The following is a 24,260-nucleotide window of genomic DNA, read 5'->3' as shown; positions in this document are numbered from 1 at the left end:
GATTCACCGACAGCGACGAAAGCAGAACATGTCATCATGAAAGACACAGGGAAGAGGAACAAACGAACATGATATTTGAATAGTATTCAAAATAGAATGGTAAAAACGCTAATACACAATATAAAGGTACATGTTTCCATTTCTTCATTGACGTGTTAGGTTTGCTCTCATTTTAAATTGATAATACATTGATATCAAGTGCATTCTTATGATGTTGTTGGTCAATGAAGGAAGCTAAACAATAGTTGAGTTTTAGACGTGCTCTTCTTAAACCATGCAATGAAACGCTTCCAAACTCTCCATACACTGTGTCCATGAAGCTAACTACAAAGTTACCAGAAAACATAATGCAATATGTCTGCGATGGTCGCCATAATAAGTGCTACAATTTCTGTGATATCTTTTCATGGAAACTAATCATGTTATTATTGTAGGGTAGACATCTTTTGCAATCGCCTCCTCTGAATATGGGAGGTGCAGTACTGTCAAACTTTGCACCCATTGTCTCCACACTTTCAAGATCAAAAGTGTCTTATCTCAATTGGTCACGACCAGCTCGGATTTTACATCAGGTCGAAAGTTTCACATAGAGTTTCAATTAAAAATCGTATCTTCATTGGTTTTACATAGAATTGATAGCAAGTTGGCAATAACATCATATGTTGCATATTTTGTTTTTTGTAATGCATGTCTCAATGTGATTGGTCATCATTAGACGCTGAACATTATTTTCGTGTTCTTTGTTGATGTCAACTGTCGCGTCGTTTGGTGGCCATATTGTATTGAAGACTGTCTGAATGCATTAATGATAATAATAATAAGAAGAAGAAGAAGAAGAATTTATTTTCTCCTTGTCGAGTCCTCTTCTAATGACATCGTCATGTCTTTTGGACTTGACATATGCAACATTCTTAATCTGAAACGTGGCAAGGTAGAAGAGGGAGGATCAGTCAGTTTACTTGGAGGAGGAGTTATTGACCATCTCGTGGAAGGTCAGGACTATACGTATCGGCCCAAACTCAGTTTTTCAAGGAGAGGCTATCTGAACGACCACTGCATCGAGTTTATGTGCAGTGTGTTGAGAAGATAAGCAATCCTGCAGAGTCCTTGCGTGGATGAAGTCGTCTGGCCTGAAAATTGAAACAGAAGGCTTTCTGTTTGCTGCTTAGGACCAGTCACTTCCAACTCGAAACCGTCAGTGTGTGATTTTGCATCAAAATGTAAATATGAAATGTAGATTATGTAATGAATTTAATGAGACTGCATTTTTTATTTTAATCTGTAAATAATAATAATATAATAATAATCATCATCATCATCATCATAATCATAATCATAATAAATATACATTCATAATGCGTCAGATTCCATTTACGAGGTGGATGATCATAGAGCCACATTATTAGTTCATAAAACGGCATAAAACATCACATATCTCAGAGGCAATTGGCCAAACAGCGTCCGTTATTAGATGTTGATCAATGTCGCATGGTAGTGCCACAGTAATGAAGATTCAAATATAACGCTACAAAGGTTTTTGTTCAGCTTACACCAGTTCTTCTGTGGCTGTAAAGGCAGTGAATTGATTTCACAAAAAAGGAAGTTTAATATGGGAAATACACCCATTAAGACGATGTGTCTTTACATCGACAGAGTGAGTTAGGTTTTTTTTCGCCGCTTTTAGCAATATTTCAGCAATATCACGGTGGGCTTGAATATCAGAAATGGGCTTCACAAAAGTTAAACATGTGGGGAATCGAACCAAGGTTATCGGCGTGACGAGCGAACACTTTAACCACTAGACTACCGCACCACCCACCACTGGTTTGTAATAGAACGAGTACATGATATATATATCTTTGAAAGTCCATGGTTGTAAACATACTTTTTCTGGTTGTTGTTACAAAGTAATTACTATTACTTTGAGCGTTGTACCTTATCATTTCAAGCAACATTTGTGCAATCTTGCTGACTGTGCTCGAGAAATGGGTTCTTTTGTTTTGAGGTTCATATGTTTTCCGAAACATCAAATGGTATACTTAAGGTCAGAAAAGTAAATGCTATGAATAAAGCGACAGTGATAAAACTTTCTTCTGAAAAGTGTACTAATATAGACATCCCCTATTTCCCGAAACCCCCCAAACACAATATCAAAATCAGAAGTACACAACACTTTGTTATGAACTAAGTCAGAAGCATGCCAATTCCGTCATAAAGTTCTGAATAAATGAGGAAGTGGTTAATGAAACATGAAGTGAGGTGAAATGGGGTTTAACGTCCCGTCCAAGATTATTGCACTTATATTGGGACGTGCATGTACGTGCGTGTCTGGCTGTTCGTACTAGTCCGGACTAATGCCAAGTTTAATAGTGCTAGCAAAATGAGATACCATGCCGCAGTGTAACACGAATACTCCACTCAGACACAGTATACTGACTCCGAGCCGACCAGTCCTTGTTTCAGCACCTGAATGCCGAACGCCAGACAGGGTAACAACAAGTATTATATTTTAACGTCTTTTGGTTTGACGCAGCCCGGGATCGAACCCGGGACCTTCCACGGAGACAGTTTACTGAAACATGAAGTTTCATAATCAAAACTAAAGAAAATGGCAATAACTTTTTTTGCAATCTGAGAGGGATAGGTAGGACTTTCAGATCAAGGTTTTAAATCAGGACGGAAGTAAATTCTGAAACCTGAAGTTACAAAATTCAAATACTAATAACTTTGTTGAAGAACGATCTACAACCATGGAATTTTCAGGTTTATAATGAGAGCATGTGTTTCCGAAACTGCAAGTAGTCAATATACAAAAACAGTGCCAAGTGCACTTACAAAAGATAGATGTTGACTTTCCTTAATAAAACATTGTTTCTGATGAACCAAAGGGGAGGCCATGCGAATAGGAATCGATCTCAACGTTCAGATGGAAAGGGTGTGCTTGGGAATCTATCTCAACGTTCAGATAGAATGGGTGAGCTTGGAGCCCGAAATCTCTGCACTCAGTTATATCTTCGGTTTGTTGTTACTCTTCGGCCGACGCCTCTTCGAAAGTAAGTGCATTTGCATACTTGGTTCAACTAGCATTGGTTTCAGATGGAACATGGCTGTAAATCTCGTCTCTCAGATGAACGGTCGCTTTTGTTTTAAAGCTAACACCAGTATGAAACCTGGAAAGGGAGTAAAACATTAGTAGACAAGAACTGAGTAGTTGCTGCTATTATAACAACTGCAGTCGTCTTGCAGACAGTAGTAAAAAATAAACATGATATCAAAACATCAAACAAGTAAATATAATGAACAAGAAAGTGCATAACCGATGAAATGTTAGTCCAGGTAACACCTAACACCAATACAATGCAAACACAAATAACCAAATCTAGTTTTTTAGTTGTCAGAAAATGTATGATACTCCATGTGACCATTTCTGGGATGTTCCAAAAGGAGGCATGTTGTTTATATACAAGTTGTATATTAAACCATACGTACTAAAGAAAGAACACCCAGTTGACAAGGAACATTTCTGGGAGGTTCCAAAAGGAGACATGTCGTTTTTATACAAGATTTATATTAAACCATACGAACTGAAGAAAGGACACCCAGTTGACAAGGAATCCTTCTTAAATGTTCCCAAAGGAGGCATGTCGTTTATATGCAAGTTTTAAATTAAACCATACGTACTGAAGAAAGAACACCCAGTTGACAAGGAAAATTTCTTTGGTGTTCCCAAAGGAGACATGTCGTTTATATACAAGTTTTATATTAAACCATACATACTGAAGAATGAATGCGCTTTTGACAAGTACAATTTCTAGGATGTTCCCAAAGTAGACATGTCGTTTATATGTAAGTTTTATAATAAACCATACGTACTAAGAAAGAACACCCAGTTGACAAGGAACATTTCTGGGAGGTTCCAAAAGGAGACATGTCATTTATATACAAGTTTAATATTAAACTATACGTACTGCAGAATGAACACCCTGTTGACAGGAGGAAGAACCCATACCACACAATGACGTTCTGGATGTAGGGAGCAGTGAATGCAGTGATCACGGACATGATGACCTGCAAAATACAACATATCTATCTGTTGATAAAAAAAATGCAGAGAAAGAAACTACTGAAAACTTTTAAAAAACCTTCCGCTTTTTTTCAAATGTTCAAACTTATATGATTTCGAGTGCATTTGAGTGTCATGGGAAGATGGATACGGAGGAGTTGTTAAAAAATATTTTCTGAAAAGATATTGTTCGACTCCTCCTTTTCAAGACAAAATTGTATGTGTTGAAGAAGTGACTGAAAGAATAACTCGTTCTGACAAAATTATGATATTCTAACAAAAAAGTCGTATTTGTCTCTTGCAGAAAAAAAGAACATACTGGGGCATTTCAAAATGTAAATGGTACAGGTCACTTTTTTCAGTTTATGCTCAAATATCCCTTGCGGGCACGGGTGGCCCAGTCGTCCAAGGCACCGCAATTCACTATTCAGAATTACATCACTTAGGCGTGACAGACACCTATGTTGGTGGGTTTGAATCCCAGTTCGCCCGATTATGTTCTGGGTTTGTCAGAAGTATACCCTTGCTCGTGGATTTGACTAAAGTGGTGAACGTATGAGACCTGCATCACCTACGACTTTCTTGCCACATCGAGCTGACACGAGCCGTGACTGAAAGAGTGTTTAAAGTGTCGTTAAACCCAACTCAGATCTCCTTTCGGGTCAGATATGCTCCAGTAGTGAGTGAGTGAGTATGATTTTACGCCGCTTTTAGCAATATTCCAGCAATATCACGGCGGGGGACACCAGAAATGGGCTTCACACATTGTACCCATGTCGGGAATCGAACCCGGGTCTTCAGCGTAACGAGCGCTTTAACCACTAGGCTACCCAACTGCCCCCTATGCTCCAGTAATACATGTTATATGTTCTCATGCAATGTCAACGGAATTTGTTGCGCAAACCTGAGAAGTGAATAGCAGTCCGTAGTTCTGTACAAAGTAGCGTTGTCCAAATGTCTGCGCCGTAGCCACTGGAAACAGTGAATAGTTTCCACTGAAAGTTCCGAACGTTAGACACACGTAGATGAAGAATAAAGATTTTCCTGCCAGTTCGGTCAACTTATAGGTGGCCATCAGTACTGTGAATACTGCACACAAACTCAGCATTGCAACCTACAACAAAGATCAACCATGCACCATTGTGAAAAAAAACACGACAAAACCCTTTCCACATTCATCTGCTAAATATCTGCTAAATATCTGCCAAAAGCAGATTGTACGATTCCGACTATATCATGTGCCATTCGTGACCAACTTGTGTTATTCCGGGACAAGCCGAATAGCGACTCGTGCCCCTCTCGCGGCCGTTTTTGCGGCTGGGTTACGTTTAAGCGCAAACGGGCATAGTTAAAAGAATTGTCAACTCGTTGCGTAATGAAGTAAGACGAGTTCTATGGATGAACAACTTCTTTATTACAATTAGTACGACGTTTCAGTGTAGATCCTAACACCTTTATCAAGCAATAGATGGATAGGGCTAAACAACATAGGTATATATACATATATATCTCAATGAAAGAAGACCCAGCTGGAGCCGTATATCACATACAATGTGACTGTGGCGACTCCTATGTAGGAGAAACATCCAGGCCCCTACCCATTAGAATAAAAGAACACAAGACCTCAGTACAAAAAAAATGACTCAAAATCAGCCATCTCCGACCACACCCAAACCCACCCCGATCACAACATCCAGTGGAACAACATCAAGATCCTGGCCAACAACCAATCAGACTACAAAATCAGGAAACTCCTAGAAGCCATCTACATCAAAAGGATCCAGCCAGCAATGAACAGAAACCAAGGCTATTACATCTCGCCTGCTTACCATCACCTAATTGCTAAATCCCTTTGTCCATCCAATTAATACAGTGGCTTCCATCATCTCCATCTGTCTCCTTGTTTACTCTGTGTTCATTAGTCATCCACTGGCTTCCAATTAGCTTAATCACCTCTCTGTGTCCATCAACTAGTCACTGTAACAACTTAGATGTCAATAAGTGTCAATAAGTGTATATATGCCTATGTTGTTTAGCCCTATCCAATCTAAAAAACACCAAAAAATCCTCATCCTAACCGACTCTCTCAGTGGACTACAAGCCCTCAAAAATAAAAACACTAAAAACCGCCCCAAACTAATAAATCAAATACTCAATAGCTCAAACAACTTAACTAAGGTAGGTAAACAAATAGAGTTCATTTGGATCCCCGCCCACGTAGGAATCTTTGGAAATGAAAAGGCAGATAAAGCAGCAAAATTATCCCTTAAACTCCCAGAAATAAGCTGAAACTTACCCAGCTCAAAATCAGAAATCAAAAGTGTCACTAAAACAAAAAATCAACAAAAAATGGCAAAATATATACCAAAACTCAAATAGCCAAATCAGGAAAGTACTCAAAAAACCCCTAAATAAACCCAAAATACTACACCCATCCAAAAAAATCGACAGAATAATTACCAAACTACAAACAGGCCACACCAAACTAAATAATCACCGTAAAATAGCTAAACTACACACAACAGGAAACTGCCCACATTGCAAACAACAAGAAACACCAGAACACGTACTCATTCACTGCACACACTACCAAACACACCGAACAACACTACAGACCACCCTAAATCTTAAAACCGGACTTACACTAGAATCAATCCTAAATCCACAAAATAAATTAGAAAAATTCAAAGCCTTAGGCATATACCTAATAAAAACAGGACTAATTAGTCGCATTTAAACCCCAAATAAAATATTAAAACCAAAACTACCTTATTTGATAACCACCCAACACACACAGCTCCCTTAGTTCGTCCCCCACCCACTCTTGGCATTCTTTCCAAATCTCAAAATTTCAAAATTACTATATAAGTAACCCCTAAAGCCCCCTCCTGGGTTGCACAAACTCACTTTTCCCCTTTTTGGAAACACATTAAATGGCCTGGCCGGGCCCGTGTGCGACATACGCTTGCAGTCGGAAAGCGCACGTTAAATCTCCAATATAAGTAAGTAAGTAAGTAAGCCCTATCTAACAACCAACAGAAACGGCAAAACGGTCCCTACATCAATCGTTATTGTAAACTTAAAAAAAACTGCTAAATTTCCTGAAGCCCCTAATCACATCTCTTTCGGTGCCCACACTAAACTAGAAGTTAAACCATACATCAAACAGGTCAAACAATGTTCTAACTGCCTTAGATATAACCACACGGCCACCCAATGTACATTCAAAAAAACTAAATGTAAAAAATGCGCCCAAACCGATTGCCCAGGTACATGCTCTCCCTGGTGCATCCACTGCAAATGCATAAAACATACATCACTCTCAAACCAGTGTCCGCACAGACATGCCCTAACACAACAGGCCAACAAACACATAAACATAGATTCGGCCAAAATCCAAACAAGAAAATATGCACCACCTACATCCAAACCTCTCCTCCCCACACCACACTCAAACACCACACACCAACTCTCGGATTCAATCTGGGGCAACCACATAGAAACCGCACCCACCACTTCCACACATCACCTCACACAGCCACCTACCAACTCCCCCATAACATCAACACCCGCATGCAAAGCAAACAGCAAAACCACAGACACACAACGACCCTCAGCCAGACACTCTACAGCCCACAAGGCAACAACACTTCCCCACAAGCAACCACAACAAAAAAACTCAAACACTGAGGAAAACACAGCTACACCCAACACGCAAGCACAAACTCAACACCCCACACCACAAACACCTCCACAAGCCTTCCCAATGAAAACTCAAACAATAAAAACCAACCTAACCGACGAAGACGAGTATTCTTCCACCGAGGAAATAAATGAAATCACTTTCTCAGCCCCTAAAACCAACAAAAACTTCAGGCGCAAAAATCCTCAATTAACCAGCACTAAAACTCTTAATAACCTCACACTACTCCTAGCCTACATGCATAAGCAAAACTCACCAAATGCTAGTACTAAAGCTTTTCACTCAGTAGCGCAAAAACTAAAACTCACAACTCTCTCCTTTGAGTTATTTCTCTCCCAACTTAGGGAAGCTACCAATTAAACAAAACCTAAAACTCAAGACAAACTAATAACCTCTCATCCCCCAAAATGGAAGGACTAAATATATTTCAGTGGAACGCCAACGGATTAGCCTCCCACGGCCAGGAATTAAAAGCTAAATTCAAACGAGACAAAGGTCCACACATAGTCTGTATACAGGAAACTAAATTCTCTAGCAGTTCTAAATTCACCCTACCAAACTATAACTCAATAAGAACTGACCGAGCCAAAACAAACCCAGGTAGAGCCGGCAAATAGGCAATAAATCTACAATCTTCCTAGGAGACTTTAATGCTCACCACCCTACCTGGGGTATAGAAGATAAAATAGATAAACACGGAAAACTCATCTCAGAATGGATAGAACAAAATGACCTAATACTACTAAATAACAACCAACCTACTAGATACGACAAAATACACCACAAAATGTCGGCTATCGACTTAACCATATGCACCCCAGATTTAGCCCAAAGTATTCAATGGGAAGTACACGGGGTACCACTAGGTAGTGACCACTTCCCCATAAATATAACTATAGGAGACGTAAACATCCCAACACCAGCCCCAAACCAGGAACCTAAATTCCACTACAACAAAGCCGACTGGGACAAATTTCAGGACATTTGCAACCAGGCTAACCTAGCTGACCTAGAAAGTAACGACCCCGAAATCTACTGTAAAAACCTCACTGACTATATAATAAACGCAGCTAAAAACTCCATTCCTTTCAAAACAACCAGCATTGGCAAACCCTCGGTTCCTTAGTGGAACGAGGAGATAGAACAAACTAGGCGTAAATGCAAATCCGCATTCAATAAAGCCAAACGTGACTTCAAACACCTAAAGATAGCACATGAACTAAATCACAAAGTACAAAGCTTAGTTAAAACAGCTAAAACAAGAGACTGGAAAAAAAATTGCGAAGAAATTAACCATCTTACAGACGCCAGAACAGTTTGGCGCAAAATCCACGCCATTAGGGGCATTAAACGTCATAAAAAAACTCCCAACGTAAACAATTCAACAAACCCCACTGAAAAAGCTAATAACCTAGCAAATCACTTCTCGGCCGTCAGTAGCAATAGCAACTTCAACCAAAAATTCCAGGAACAACTAAAAGCAGAAACCAAATTAACCAAAGAGCTAAAACATAATAACCTAGAAATTAATCTCCATTTCACAATGGAAGAACTACTCCACGTCCTACAAAATAGGAAAAAGGGCACAGCCCCAGGCTTAGACCTTACTTCATACCAGATAATTAAACAACTACCACCCAAACTACTCCAAACTCTTCTGAAACTCTATAACCTCATATATCTAAACGGACAGGTCCCATCACCTTGGAAACAAGCCCTGGTCATACCCATCCCCAAACCCAATAAACCAGCTGACCAGGCTAATTCATACAGACCAATCTCCCTAACTTCTAACTTATGCAAAGTAATGGAATCAATGGCCAAAAACAGGTTACAACACTACTTAGAACAAAACAACATAATAAATCCAGACCAAAGCGGTTTCACTCCTGGACGCTCAACCTTAGATAACCTCGCCCGACTAAAGCAGGACATTAAAACAGGCCAACTTAACAAACAATATACTACAGGCATCTTTCTAGACTTCTCCAAAGCATTCGACATGGTTTGGCATAACGGGCTAATACAAAAACTACAAAAAATAGGACTTAAAGGTCAAATAATTAACTACATCCAAAGTTTCCTAACAAACCGCAAAATCACCGTGGGCATAGACCAAACGCTATCGGACCAATGTCCCCTAGAAAATGGCACTCCCCAGGGCAGCATCCTAAGCCCAACACTCTTCAATATTATGATGAACGATCTATTCGAGGGACTATCCCCCAAAGTAAACACATCAAAATTCGCGGATGATGGAGCCCTCTGGATCCGCACTAAAAGCATTAAAATGGCCCAAAACTTACTACAAAAATCTCTAAATAAAATACAAAAATGGGCTGACAAATGGGGCTTCTCCCTAAACTCAGAAAAAACCACAGGAATAGTATTTAAACACAAAAATATGCAACCCGCCACCCTTAACCTCCAACTGAACAACAAACCAATCAAATTCCAAAAACAAACCAAATTCTTAGGATTAATCTTCGATGAACATCTCACCTGGGATGCTCACATTAAAAACCTTGTAACCAGATGCAGCAAAGACCTAAACACGTTAAGATGCCTAACCGGCTCCAACTGGGGGACCTCTAAAAACACCCTCCTCTCACTCTATATATCACTAATTAGATCCAAACTAGACTATGGCAGTGCCATTTACGACACCTTAAACAACTCTCTCATTAAAAAACTAGACTCAGTCCAGTATCAGGCCCTAAAACTAATCACACGAACTCAACATGGCACCTCTTCCACCTCACTCCAGGCCTTAACAGGAGAAATGCCACTTAAACTACGTAGGGAACAACTTACCCTAAACTTCTGGGCCGCGTCCCAATCAAACCCACTAATCGAAAACTTAATAAAACAAAATATTAGCCCTAGAAACCAAGCCCTAGCCCGGAAACATCCACTACTTATTCCAATTTCCCAAAGAATAACCAATTACCTAAACGAACACAAAATAAATAATCTTAAACAAAACAATAAATCATCCAATATCTTCACTCCAAAACTTAAAATACCAAAAATAGACACAACACTAGCCGATACACTAAATAAACAGACCGATCCTAACATCGCTAAAACCACCACACTAGCATACATACATGAAAATTGGCCAAATTGGTGTCACATATACACAGACGGATCCTCAGATCCGATCTCAAAACACACAGGTTTTGGAGTCCACATCGCACAACCAACCAAAGACACACAATCTTACCGACTCCCAAACAACCAATCCATATTCACGGCCGAACTAATGGGCATGGCGTCAGCACTACACAATCAGCAATCTAAAAAACACCAAAAAATCCTCATCCTAACCGACTCTCTCTGTGGACTACAAGCCCTCAAAAATAAAACTCTAAAAACCGCCCCAAACTAATAAATCAAATACTCAATAGCTCAAACAACTTAACTAAGGTAGGTAAACAAATAGAGTTCATTTGGATCCCCGCCCACGTAGGAATCTTTGGAAATGAAAAGGCAGATAAAGCAGCAAAATTATCCCTTAAACTCCCAGAAATAAGCTGAAACTTACCCAGCTCAAAATCAGAAATCAAAAGTGTCACTAAACAAAAAATCAACAAAAAATGGCAAAATATCCACCAAAACTCAAATAGCCAAATCAGGAAAGTACTCAAAAAAAACCTAAATAAACCCAAAATACTACACCCATCCAAAAAAATCGACAGAATAATTACCAAACTACAAACAGGCCATACCAAACTAAATAATCACCGTAAAATAGCTAAACTACACACAACAGGAAACTGCCCACATTGCAAACAACAAGAAACACCAGAACACGTACTCATTCACTGCACACACTACCAAACACACCGAACAACACTACAGACCACCCTAAATCTTAAAACCGGACTTACACTAGAATCAATCCTAAATCCATAAAATAAATTAGAAAAATTCAAAGCCTTAGGCATATACCTAATAAAAACAGGACTAATTAGCCGCATTTAAACCCCAAATAAAATATTAAAACCAAAACTACCTTATTTGATAACCACCCAACACACACAGCTCCCTTAGTTCGTCCCCCACCCACTCTTGGCATTCTTTCCAAATCTCAAAATTTCAAAATTACTATATAAGTAACCCCTAAAGCCCCCCTCCTGGGTTGCACAAACTCACTTTTCCCCTTTTTGGAAACACATTAAAAGGCCTGGCCGGGCCCGTGTGCGACATACGCTTGCAGTCGGAAAGCGCACGTTAAATCTCCAATATAAGTAAGTAAGTAAGCCCTATCCATCTATTGCTTGATAAAGGTGTTAGGATCTACACCGAAACGTCGCACTAATTGTAATAAAGAAGTTGTTCATCCATAGAACTCGTCTTACTTCATTACTCCAACTTCTAAATGCCACTGAAAGAAGTCGTTGCGTAATGATTCACTGATATTTCCATATATATTCCAGATGCTATTTAAACACATCGGGACTTACGGTATTTATACAATATGGTTGAACACATTTAGCTTTATCTTGGGTATATATTTAGATGCAAGATGTATTTAGATGTAAAATAACAATCGTATTCCTGGTGGATTCTTTTACCGAAGTACTTGAATTCATACGCGCATTCCGATTGGTTTGTCGTATTTTCGCACATAACATTCATCAATAGGGGAACGAGTCTTCTTGCAGGTTACGGAAAGGAGCGAGTGGTGACGAATGTATCATAAGCATGTGTGTATGAAGGACTATCAAATAGTGATGATACCAAGTATTCGCGAAAAGGTGAGGTTATCCTTACCCACCGGTGGCACCTGTCACAAATACATGCAAAGGAAAGTCACCTGTACACACGGGAACATAAGCATGTAATCTTACATGTTGCAAAATAAGATCTGCAATTTCTGGCTGAAATTCGATTTTTTGTACAGCCACAATATTACTTTTTTCTTCGAATCACTGTTCACCAATGCGTGGAAATGGATTTTTCGCAATTCAGACGTTTCATTGTTAGTTTCGTATACCTTAAAGGAGAATTTGTCGCCTAAATATCCCCAGAGGATTCTGCCTCCTGCATTGAATAAGGAAGCAAAGCTTCCAACAACGGCCAGGAACTGATCATCATGGATGAAAGTCTGTCCGTATGCCTGAAATAATCATTGAAAAATATGAAAGCGCTTAGAATAAATCACGTTAACATTCACACATTTTAACAGTTAAAGATATGGGTATCAAATGTCATGTCTAGAGACATGTATATTAAGATAGTTCATGTTATTTGAGTTGTATTTTGGCCTTTATTACACTAATGTCTGAAGATCATTTTCCATTTGCGTGGATCGATGCTCATGATATCAATCACTTAATTGTCTGGTCCAGACTCGATTATTTCCAGACCGCCGTCATATAGCTGGAATTTTGCTGAGTGCGGCGTTAAACAGCAAACCCACTCTCTCACGTCACGAGACAACAGTGTATTGTTTCCGTCATCCGGACAGCATTGTTGACGTCATTTGAATATTATTGTGACGTGAGGTCGGAATGACGTCACACTAGAAACCACGACATAGCTGAAGATTGTTGACGTCATTCGACAAATTGTGGTTCCTACGACACTCGTCTCGTAAACATAGTATGACATGAACACTCATAAAATATCCTCTATATATGTGTTGTGACTTACTTATTTCTCGGCACCTTTACTTACCTTCCAGAAAGTTGAAAAGAACACAAGACCCTGACTGTTAAAGAACAGGGAGAACCACAGCAGCCAGAAGTCCTTGATCTTACAGCTGTGCTTCCATGACACGTATTGTTCCTTCTCATCTCTGCCCTGGCTGCAATAATAGTGAGTGAGTAGTTGAGTATGGTTTTATGCCGCTTTTAGCAATATTCCAGCAATATCACGTCGGGGGACACCAGAAATGGACTTCACACATTGTCCCCATGTCGGGAATCGAACCCGACCGCCCGGCTGCAATAATAACCTGATCGTGTGATTTATTAGCGTCAAAGGCCCAATTATCGTAAAGTTATCGTAAGGAAATCGTATGCTATCGTACCCTATTTTTGAAACTATCGTAGCGCTAAGATATCTTAAGTTTGTGTTTCCAGGTTTGTCAGCACCATACCCGTGCCCATGGGTTTCACCGATGTGGTAAAATGTCTGAGACCTGCGTCACTTTTGGCTTTCCTCTCACATTAAGCTGACACGCCGCGATATAACTAGAATACTTTTAAAAACGGCGTTAAACCTAACTCACTCACTCACTCTTAAATTTGTCGTAAATCTAAGATAGACCCATACCTGTCGTAAGTTTATTTTATCTTCATCCAAGATGGCGGCATACTTTGCCATAGATATTTTCCCAACCAAATAGTCTGCTTTACGTTCAAACATTGACATTACGTTTCATTTTTTTTAAACTGTGTGATTCAATTCTACACTTCGAAAACACGAAGAACGCATCAAAGAGTTAACGTCAGAAATGTCCTTAATCGCGACTGCGATCCACATAAGTATGGAGCTGATAACTTACAATATATTTCTTTCCGAGTCCGTGCTGACGAAGTGTGAAACAAGTTCAAACAACATACCTCTTCGACAGTTTTGGAAGGATGAATACGAAGTTGTTCGCAGACTATAGTAATGACCGTGACCTTATTGACAACCCAGGGGCAGCTAATCTCAGTTCATACTCAAGTTGAGTGTGATCTCCCTTTGTATTCGCCCGGCAAGACCTTGCTAAATGTTACAGTTTTCATAAAGCGCAGAGTTCCTCTGTTATATGTTCTAGATCGCATGTGTTACAATGCATTAGTCTATATTTTCGCATCTTGTAAAATTTTATCAATCTACATATGTGACGAAGTGCAAAACCATAGGCGTTTCTCATCAGTGTTGATATCTAAAATGGTGTGTGACGAGCGGTTTTAACAATTGAATTTAAACTATACAGTGTAGTATTTCTTGATTTAACAAGGAAATACATGTGTTCAATATTTTGTTAAGTATATTTGCATAAGGAGTATATTTAATTTTTTCCAGAAAAAGTAATTTTATTTTGTTTCGTATTAAAAACAACACCTAGGTTATCTATATTATTATAAGACAAATAGCTGATAAGAAGTGATTTATTGTTATCTGTTGAATAATTGCATTCTTTAAAAACATGGGATTAACGGCATAGATGTATTCCATTAAATATAGCAATTAATTTAAATTTTGACAGCAAAAGTATTTTCGAGAATGGCGATTTGAAAATTCAAATTAAGAAAATAGGTTCCCATGCTCGTTTGGGTTTTGAAATCTCGTAAAAAAATAGCATATTTTGAAGATTGTCCGAAATTCACTTTCCAATGCATTTTTGCAGAAAACGTTTATTGAATGAAATGTCCTGATCAATATGAAACAGACATTTTCACCAAAATATTCAATGGACCGATTTTAAAATAATAAATGTTATGTAAGTGTATATTTTCAGTTTAATGTTAAAAAAACGTGAGACCATTCAGACAATTAAATCATTGTAAAAGATAGGGTCACAGGACAAATACTAGTAAATGACTCCGCACGGGAATAGATTTCACACATTTGCAGCTAATAGTTCTATTGTTGTAACACTACACTTATTGACTATAACATTTATTGGGTTTAAAAAATGCCTTTGCATGGCACACGAATGCTTTTTGTGTTAAGGTAGTCACGGCATCATTTGTCATAAGAACAAAACGTCTACATGTAGGATATATATAGGATTGTACGAAATGTCACTCAAATAGTTGCATGTCAGACAATGCGACCAATGTGATCATCAATCCCGTGTCACTTCTCCATGTTATTGCTTTTGTCAGCGTCTAGAAAATCAAGACCCTGGCCCTTGCATCTATATATATAGATGTGTGTGTGTGTGTGTGTGTGTGTGTGTGTGTGTGTGTGTGTGTGTGTGTGTGTGTGTGTGTGTGTGTGTGTCTTGGTTTGCTGTTTAAAGTCACACTCGATAACAACATTCTATAGATCATCCTGACCAGACATTGAGCAAGACCCCAATACTCCTGAATTTACTGCCACAATGTTGATAAACCTTGCTAAACCATTGTTGATACGACCCCTGAAGATTCCGGGGTAGAATAAGTCTTCAGCAACCCATGCTTGCCGTAAAAAGGTGACTATGATTGTCGTAAAAGGCGACTAACGGGATCGGATGGTCAGGCTCGCTGACTTGGTTGATGCATGTCATCGATCCCAATTGCGTGGATCGATGCTCATGGTATTAATCACTGGATTGTCTGGTCCAGACTCGATTATTTACAGACCGCCGTCATATAGCTGGAATATTGCCGAGTGCGGCGTTAAACAACAAACCAACCAACCAACCGACATTGTTGATACTTTGAAGCACTGCACGACCACTCCATGAGAAGTAGGCATACACGCAACACAAAAATAACAAAACCCAAGATGGTTATACTCTGCATGACCTGGATATGTAACTGTACCTGTTCATGGACGTGAGCTGCCCTACGTCTGTGAGTGATGACTCTTCCTCTTCCTCATCATCTTCCTTAGCCACGAGCCTCATCTGCCAACCCCCAAAAGATTTTTTTAACTCTAGAGAAGAGATGTAGTTGTTAATTAAATCACACAAATTCGTTTGTCGCATCCATTGCTACGACGTGTGTAGATCCCATTCTAAGCGTTAACTTCAGTAAAAACTGGCATTTCGCTGGGGGCGGCGTTCTGCAACAAAGAAACACTTATTTTTTTCGAAAATTATGTGAGTGACGGGTGTACCCTCTTCGGGAGCGCAATGTAACCTCACTGACTTTTAGTGGCCCTTTCATCATATGACTCGTAATCGGTATTTTGCCTTTTACGCACAAAGGAATGTCTTTGCTGAACACTGAATATTCCCTTGCGTTGACGTTTTGAATGTTGGTTCGGTGGTTTGTTGTTTAACGCCGAACTCAGCAATATTCCAGCTATATGACGGCGGTCTGTAAATAATCGAGTCTGGACCAGACAATCCAGTGATTGATATCATGAGCATCGACCGTAATTGGGATCGATGACATGCATCATCCAAATCAGCGAGCCTGACCACCCGATCTCGTTAGTCGCCTTTTACGACAAGCATAGTCACCTTTTACGGCAAATATATATATTTGAGGTCGTTGTCACATAAGAACTCAATAAATGAGACTGTAGGATAGCCTATATAATTGGAGCCTTCGATTGTGATGGACCCAGTGACAATTCCCTACATCGGTGAAGCTCTGTGTGTTATCGCTGAACTATATTCTAACCTCGGGCGGGTCCCTTAGTAACATTATCCCAATCACTTGTAGAGTTGCGTAGCAACCAGCCAAAACACAGAACACGGGAGGGACTTGAGACAGAATTTCCTCTTGCGTGAAGTAGCTGCAATAGATAAGATCAAAACCTATTACTGAAATACACTATCAACGTATGTTGTATTTTCAAAGTTATTTTATCTGATACACATATCCATTTATGTTAAAAACCGACATGGATGAACAGGGGGCACGGATGGCTGTGCAGAGTTGCGTCCCTTGGGCACGCCAGAAACCTATGTTTGTTGGTTCGAATCCCGGTTTGCCCCGATTATGTTTCTAGGTTTGTCAGCACCCGTGTTCGTGAAGTGGTAAACGTCCGAGACCTGCTTCACTTCGGGCTTTCCTCCCACATTAGGCTGACACGCCGTGATATAACTGGAATACTGATAAAAGCTGCGTTAAACCCTACACACTCACTCACTCGTGGATGAACAAATCTTTTTTTTCTGTCACCATAACACTACTTGTCATCCGAAACAATAGCGTTGCTGGGGTGACGGACAACGTGGATGGCACTGGCCATAAATAGATCGCCTTTCTCAGAACTTTGGGGACATCAGTTGGGTGGGGTATTTTTTGGCTGGTATATAAAATCGACTCAAATATTCTCTAACATCACATTTAAATTCTCTTTCACAGTGGGGGGCACGGGTGGCCCAGTCGTCTAAGGCGCCGCGATTTGCAGTGCAGAGTTGCGTCCCTTGGGCACGCCAGAAACCTATCATTGTGGGTTCGAATCCCGGTTCGCCCCGATTATGTTTCTAGGTTTGTCAGCACCATACCCGTGTTCGTGGGTAAACGTCTGATCATGAGACCTTCATCACTTCGGGCTTTTCTCCCACATTAATCTGAAATCCCGTCATATAACTGGAATACTGTTAAAAGCGGCGTTAAATCCAACTCACTGAATTTCGAGTAAATGTCTGTCGAGGAACATGTTAACATATCTTAACACGGGGCATATTTGAGTAACAACGACCACAAAGCAGCCAATGTATTAAGAGTCAGTTGGGTTTAGCACCCCCGTGAACATGTTCCAGGGATAGCACAACGTGTCTGCTTTAACTACTTACTACTTGTCGTCGACATGATACGGAAGTGGATCGTTGTCTGGGTTGATGAACCATGTCTGAACGTAGTCAAAGATGAAGGCACCACCCCCGAATCCTGCCACGGTTAATCCACAGGCAAGCCCTTTTCTGTCGGGAATCCACTGTAAATAAAACACAAATAATTTTACGGCACTTTGGCTCATATTCATATATATTAAAAAGATTAAAATGTCAACAACCATAGCCATGTAGCTGTCAGTGTCGATATACGACAGCATCAAAACAAAGCAGAGTCGATTATTCGATTTCGACTACACCATGAACATATATTTTAGAACCACTATCAGATCATGATAATACCAGGTGTTGGCGACAATGTGAGCCTATCCTGCTCTACCGGTGGCATCCGTCACAAACACATGCAAAGACAAATCAATTGGTCGCCTGTAAAACACACGAGGAAGTCATTCCTTGATTTTATTAAGGACAATGGTTAATCCTCCAGACAGGCATTTGGGTGATCATTTACTGAATCCAGCTATGTATCTCTGTTCTGGGTTTTATGACGCTTTTGATTCCAGTACAAATGAGGAGCGGTCAGGCTTAGTGACTCGGTTGATACATGTCATTGTATCCCAAATGCGTATATCAGAGCTCATGATGTCAATCACTTGATCCTCTGGTCCAAACTCGATAAAAAACTCAAATCTATATGGTTTGCCTCTTCTGCAGATGCAGTCTGCGACGGTGAGATCATACAATGATATCAACTTAATCGGATTCTCTTCATACAACGATCATCAATGAGAGTACTGACTTTTATCATTACCTTCATTGCACAGCTCATGGGCACAACGTATGATATCCCGATGCCGAGCCCAAACATCAGCCCATACGTCAAAACCACTAAGGCCAGCGAGTGTTTTATTGTGACGTAGGTAAGTGCGATGCCTCCGCTGAAGCAAAAACACAAGATACAGTGAATGAAGCGTGATAGGTGGAAATTATGAGTAAATAGCTTGATAGCTTGACAGTGAATCGTTAGAGGAGTGACTTGCATTGGGGAAACCGATTCTTTGGATAGACAGCTTGGCAGGTAAGCACCATACATTGTGAACAGCAATATACAGATCATGGCCTTAGTCCTGGTTCGGTTAATAGAGGCACGCACAGCGTACAGTAGAATACAGATCATGGCCTTAGTCCTGGCTCGGTTAATAGAGGCACGCACAGCGTACAGTAGAATACAGATCGTGGCCTTAGTCCTGGCTCGGTTAATAGAGGCACGCACAGCGTACAGTAGAATACAGATCAGGGCCTTAGTCCTGGCAAGGTTAATAGAGGCACGCACAGCGTACAGTAGAATACAGATCAGGGCCTTAGTCCTGGCTCGGTTAATAGTGGCACGCACAGCGTACAGTAGAATACAGATCATGGTCTTAGTCCTGGCTCGGTTAATAGAGGCACGCACAGCGTACAGTAGAATACAGATCAGGGCCTTAGTCCTGGCTCGGTTAATAGAGGCACGCACAGCGTACAGTAGAATACAGATCAGGGCCTTAGTCCTGGCTCGGTTAATAGACGCACGCACAGCGTACAGTAGAATACACATCATGGCCTTAGTCCTGGCTCGGTTAATAGAGGCACGCACAGCAGACAGTAGAATACAGATCAGGGCCTTAGTCCTGGCTCGGTTAATAGACGCACGCACAGCGTACAGTAGAATACACATCATGGCCTTAGTCCTGGCTCGGTTAATAGAGGCACGCACAGCATACAGTAGAATACAGATCAGGGCCTTAGTCCTGGCTCGGTTAATAGACGCACGCACAGCGTACAGTAGAATCCAGAACAGGGCCTTAGTCGTGGCACGGTTAAATGACGCACGCACAGCGCACAGTAGAATACAGATCAGGGCCTTAATCCTGGCACGGTTAAATGACGCACGCACAGCACACAGTAGAATACAGATCAGGGCCTTAATCCTGGCACGGTTAATAGACGTACGCACAGAGTACAGTAGAATACACATCAAGGCATTGATCCTGGCAAGGGTAATGGACGCACGCAAAGCGCACAGTAGAATACAGATCAAGGCCTTAATCCTAGCAAGGGTAATTGACGCACGCACAGCGCACAGTAGAATAAAGATCAAGGCCCTAATCCTTGGGCGGGAAATGGACGCACGCAAAGTGAACAGTTGTGACTGAGTGAGTGAGTATGGTTTTACGCCGCTTTTAGCAATATTCCAGCAATATCACGGCGGGGGACACCGGAAATGGGCTTCACACATTGTACCCATGTACCCGGGTCTTCGGCATGACGAGCGAACGCTTCAACCAAAAGGCTACCCGACCGCCCCTCAATGAACAGTAAACTATAGATCAAGACCCTTATCCTGGCATGGGTAATGGACTCACAAACATCAAATTATTATTAAGCACTTGTAACTTAAAGCTGTCAATGTGAATAGGTTCACAGAAGGAGATGCCACTCGGATAAATCTAAGTATACCTCATCAGCAAACAACCAAAAGACACAGTCTTGCGAGGGCCAAATCTGTCATAGATCGCGCCCGCCAGGACGATCGTGGACCCCATGCCCATGGTGGCAGCCGAGTAGACCCATGCTGTGTCTGAGTAGTCGGTATTCGATGCAGGAAACTTGTACCGTAGGTAAGACGTGATGTATGGGTTCATATTGCCTGTGGAGGAACAAATGAGCAAAAATGTTAGTCCAATGGCGTAAATCCATTCTGAAAATAACAGTTTCGAAACAATTGAAGGCCTCTGTCAACACTGAACCACGCCAAGTTACAATATCTGTATGTGGCAATCGTTCCAATTCCTCCTGATAGAGGTCAGCTCAAATGGCCCAATCTCTTTTGACCAGATTTACAGCTGTAGCATCTACTGACGCACAATGTAACAAAGGCATAAGTGCAGAAACGAGTGTTGAAAACTATGAAGACCAGGTTGTATCGATATTTTACCTATAAAGAGACTTATTCATATGTGAAACAACAACCTACGTATGCTGATAGTTATGAAACTTACCACAGAATAATAGGATTGCCTTCACCCAAAGTACACAAAGACAAAGAAACGACCACCTGGTTGCGTTTGTATTGACCGAAGAAGAATGTGATAGTGAAGACGGCTCGAAAACCTTTCCGTTTCAAGGAGGGCGAAAAGGTCAGATTGACTCATTTTAGCAATGTATTTTCCCGAGAATATAATGACAGGTGGTCAGGGAAGATCTTAAACATTTCCCGCGAAAGACCACGGGGAGATCTGCATCTCTAGAGCATTAAAGATTTCAAAGGTGAAAACATTCAGGGATCAATTTACCAATCCAAACTGCAGAACGTGGATGTGAGAGAACAGAGCATGTGGAAAGTGGGGACAAGCTTGAAGACCAAAGAGTGAGTAAGTTGGTTTAACGCCGCTTTTAACAGTATTCCAGTTATATCACGGCGTGTCAGCTTAATGTGGGAGGAAAGCCCAAAGTGATGCAGGTCTCAGACGTTTACCACTTCGGTGAAACCCACGAGCACGTGTATGATGCTGACAAACCTGAAAACATAATTGGGGCGAACCGGGATTCGAACCCACAATCATAGGTTTCTGGCGTGCCTAAGGGACGCATCCTGCACAGCGAATCGCGGCCCCTTAGAAGAAGGGGCCACCCGTGCCCCCTGAAGACAAAAGGGAAAAGTTCCAAGAGCAATATTGTTTTAAGTAGTTGCTTTGGCCTACGAAATTTATTTCATGGATAAAGTCTTCTGATATACATGATATAAAATGAACCATTTATGTTGTAAAGGGAGACATAGAATAGGTCTCCGACGTGTGTCTATCTGAATGTATGGGAATAAAAAATGCATATATACAGACATTGTATTCTCGTGTTGTCTTTGTCTTTCAGATTGTGTTTAATCAACCAATCACTTCACAGTACGATGACGTCAGTGTCGCTACATAGCTTCCTAAGATTCCGTATCTATAGAATATAATGCTATGGACTTTCCCCTGTTGCTTAATATAGCATATGATGTCATATACTTATAATATAGATTGTGTTAACATGGGGAGTGGTCTTCGTAAACTTTTTGTGCCACCACTGTTTACCATGGTATAATTAATACTGGTTCCATCCCTATGTGTTCGGAAGCCTGTAGGTGCCAACAGGATCACATGAATCGAGCTTATACTAGCATCAGTTTATGTTTGAAAGTATATAAAGGCAAATTTATCAACGACAAGATAACACTGACTTACCAAATGTGTATAATGTCCCCAAAGTTAAGTGAATAAGTACACCGCCAATGATCACTCTCGTGGCAGGCCAGCCGATCCAGCACGCCATCTTGACCAGATGTGTAGCAGATAAAGTACTCTTTGGCCCGCTTGATGTCTAACGCACGTCACACAAGTTGATCAAGCAAGTTCCCTTGATTTTTGTTTTAACAGGGTATTGAGTAAAGTCAGCACATTTGTTGAAAGAAATTGAATCTCTATGGGCATCCAACAATATCCTTGATCGCCTTTTCGTGAATGACATCTAGTTATGACATGGTGAAAAGGGATGATACAATAAAAAAATATTTTGATAACGGTGATAACCTAAATAAATCTGCTGTATGTGCATCTGATGATGAATCTTCGTACAAAGATTACAAGTAGATATGTCGGTTCACATTATGTATCCTGCACGGTTTATCTTGCTGATATGTAAGATTCGTGTTCTCTTTAATCTCAAGAGGTATGTGCAGCTAAATACATTCAAATCGAAGCTGGGTCCGTTTGCCTTTTCAGCAGTGTATGAGTAATATATTTACCAAAGTAACGGTTACTTTCTATAGTTGATTTGGATACAATACAAAACAAAACCTCTTACCATCATTGCATAATTCATCGGAACACAATATGCTGTGCCTTCGCCAGTTCCAAACATCGGGCCATAGGTAATTATGACGTCAGCGAAGTAATGTTGTATTGAAAAGTAGGTTAGGACAACTCCACTGCTGTGAGGAAAGAGAGTGAACTCGGATGTTAAACTGGGATGTGAAAGCGTTATTGTAGAAATATCATGCCGACGAATACATGGAAAAAATGTGTCATCTGTTTGATTGCACAGTGCATATGTACATATACAGATTTTACACAAACAAGGGCTCCGATTCTGTTAATTACCAAACAATTAATCGAAAATCGACTTCACTGTGTATTTAATGCCATGGTGATAACCTGCAACAGCTTTGCTTTTAGTGTGCAAACTAAATTGGACAGGTTTGTATATCATACAAGCAGGGATCATAACGCTCCTAAATACTCCTGAAAACATCAATCTGGAAATTGATTTATGCAATTGATTCAGTATTCTTCACGAAACCTAGGGTCTGTTTGCCCCAATGGAGAAGTTCAAATCACTCAAATATATCACCAGAGAATAACAGTGTATTGATATTCCATGCAATTTGTTTCAAGTTGAGTGAAGATATGGTATAGATTTTTATTAGTCATGGGTCAATGAAAATGTCTTATTTTTCTTCGTCCATTTCAATGGGTTACCTACGTTGAGTCATACTGATGTGGTGAAAGTATCTTAATATTGGGGGTGTTACATACATGTTAACAATGGGACATTCTCTGAGCATGTGAAAGGACCACAGACAGTGACACCTCATGATGAAACTTCCACAACATACTGCAACACGTGGACCAAAGTGAGTTCAAAGAAGTCCTCCAAGGAAAATGCAATCGTTACATTTTTTTCCCAAAATGAGTCTCTATCCCTGGAATTATTGATCGTATTAGATATTCAAATACGATTATTGTTGTTGAAAAACTATTGTGAAAAACAGCTCTTAAATTGCCATTGTTTTTGGTCGGTGTTTTAAGCCATGAATGTTTGTCTACCAAAATGTGGGTAATAGCAAGCCAAACTACGATAGACTGCGTGCATGCAGTTGGTTGCTAATTATTTTTTAACATAATCTGCATCGAGGTCCACACACTCCTGCCAACAATACTGGAGTGCCTGGATCTCACTGACTTAAGCTACCTCAACATCATTTTCATAACGTTTGCCAGACAGCTCTTGAT

The 24,260-nt window shown here is 40.4% G+C and overlaps 1 protein-coding gene across 1 annotated transcript; it reads right to left on the bottom strand.

Annotated features, from left to right (window-relative positions):
• Positions 1-825: 825 nt before the first annotated feature.
• On the bottom strand, positions 826-22,710 carry LOC139447502 (apicoplast pyruvate carrier 1-like). The gene is made up of 11 exons (XM_071228903.1): positions 22,434-22,710; positions 20,668-20,857; positions 18,983-19,109; positions 18,175-18,314; positions 17,051-17,165; positions 16,244-16,326; positions 13,452-13,581; positions 12,769-12,891; positions 4,968-5,177; positions 3,969-4,068; positions 826-3,170 (listed from the first exon to the last, which is right to left on the bottom strand). Exons 1-11 carry the CDS (start codon positions 22,519-22,521, stop codon positions 3,124-3,126), a joined length of 1,353 nt encoding a protein of 450 aa, XP_071085004.1. The 5' UTR covers positions 22,522-22,710; the 3' UTR covers positions 826-3,123.
• Positions 22,711-24,260: the final 1,550 nt, after the last annotated feature.

This window comes from Haliotis cracherodii, unplaced genomic scaffold (genome assembly GCF_022045235.1).
Source record: "Haliotis cracherodii isolate W230 unplaced genomic scaffold, xgHalCrac1.p SCAF_7, whole genome shotgun sequence".
Classification (NCBI taxonomy): domain Eukaryota; kingdom Metazoa; phylum Mollusca; class Gastropoda; order Lepetellida; family Haliotidae; genus Haliotis; species Haliotis cracherodii.
This window is presented reverse-complemented; position numbering and strand designations above follow the sequence as displayed.

Excerpts from the sequence above, each read along its gene's own strand:
- LOC139447502 (XM_071228903.1), bottom strand. The coding sequence starts at position 22,521 with ATGGCGTGCTGGATCGGCTGGCCTGCCACGAGAGTGATCATTGGCGGT. Across the intron at positions 17,166-18,174 it reads TATCATGTCGACGACAAGTA|CTACTTCACGCAAGAGGAAA; the intron begins GTAAGTAGTTAA and ends TATCTATTGCAG. Across the intron at positions 5,178-12,768 it reads GCGACAAATTCTCCTTTAAG|GTTGCAATGCTGAGTTTGTG; the intron begins GTATACGAAACT and ends TCTTTGTTGTAG.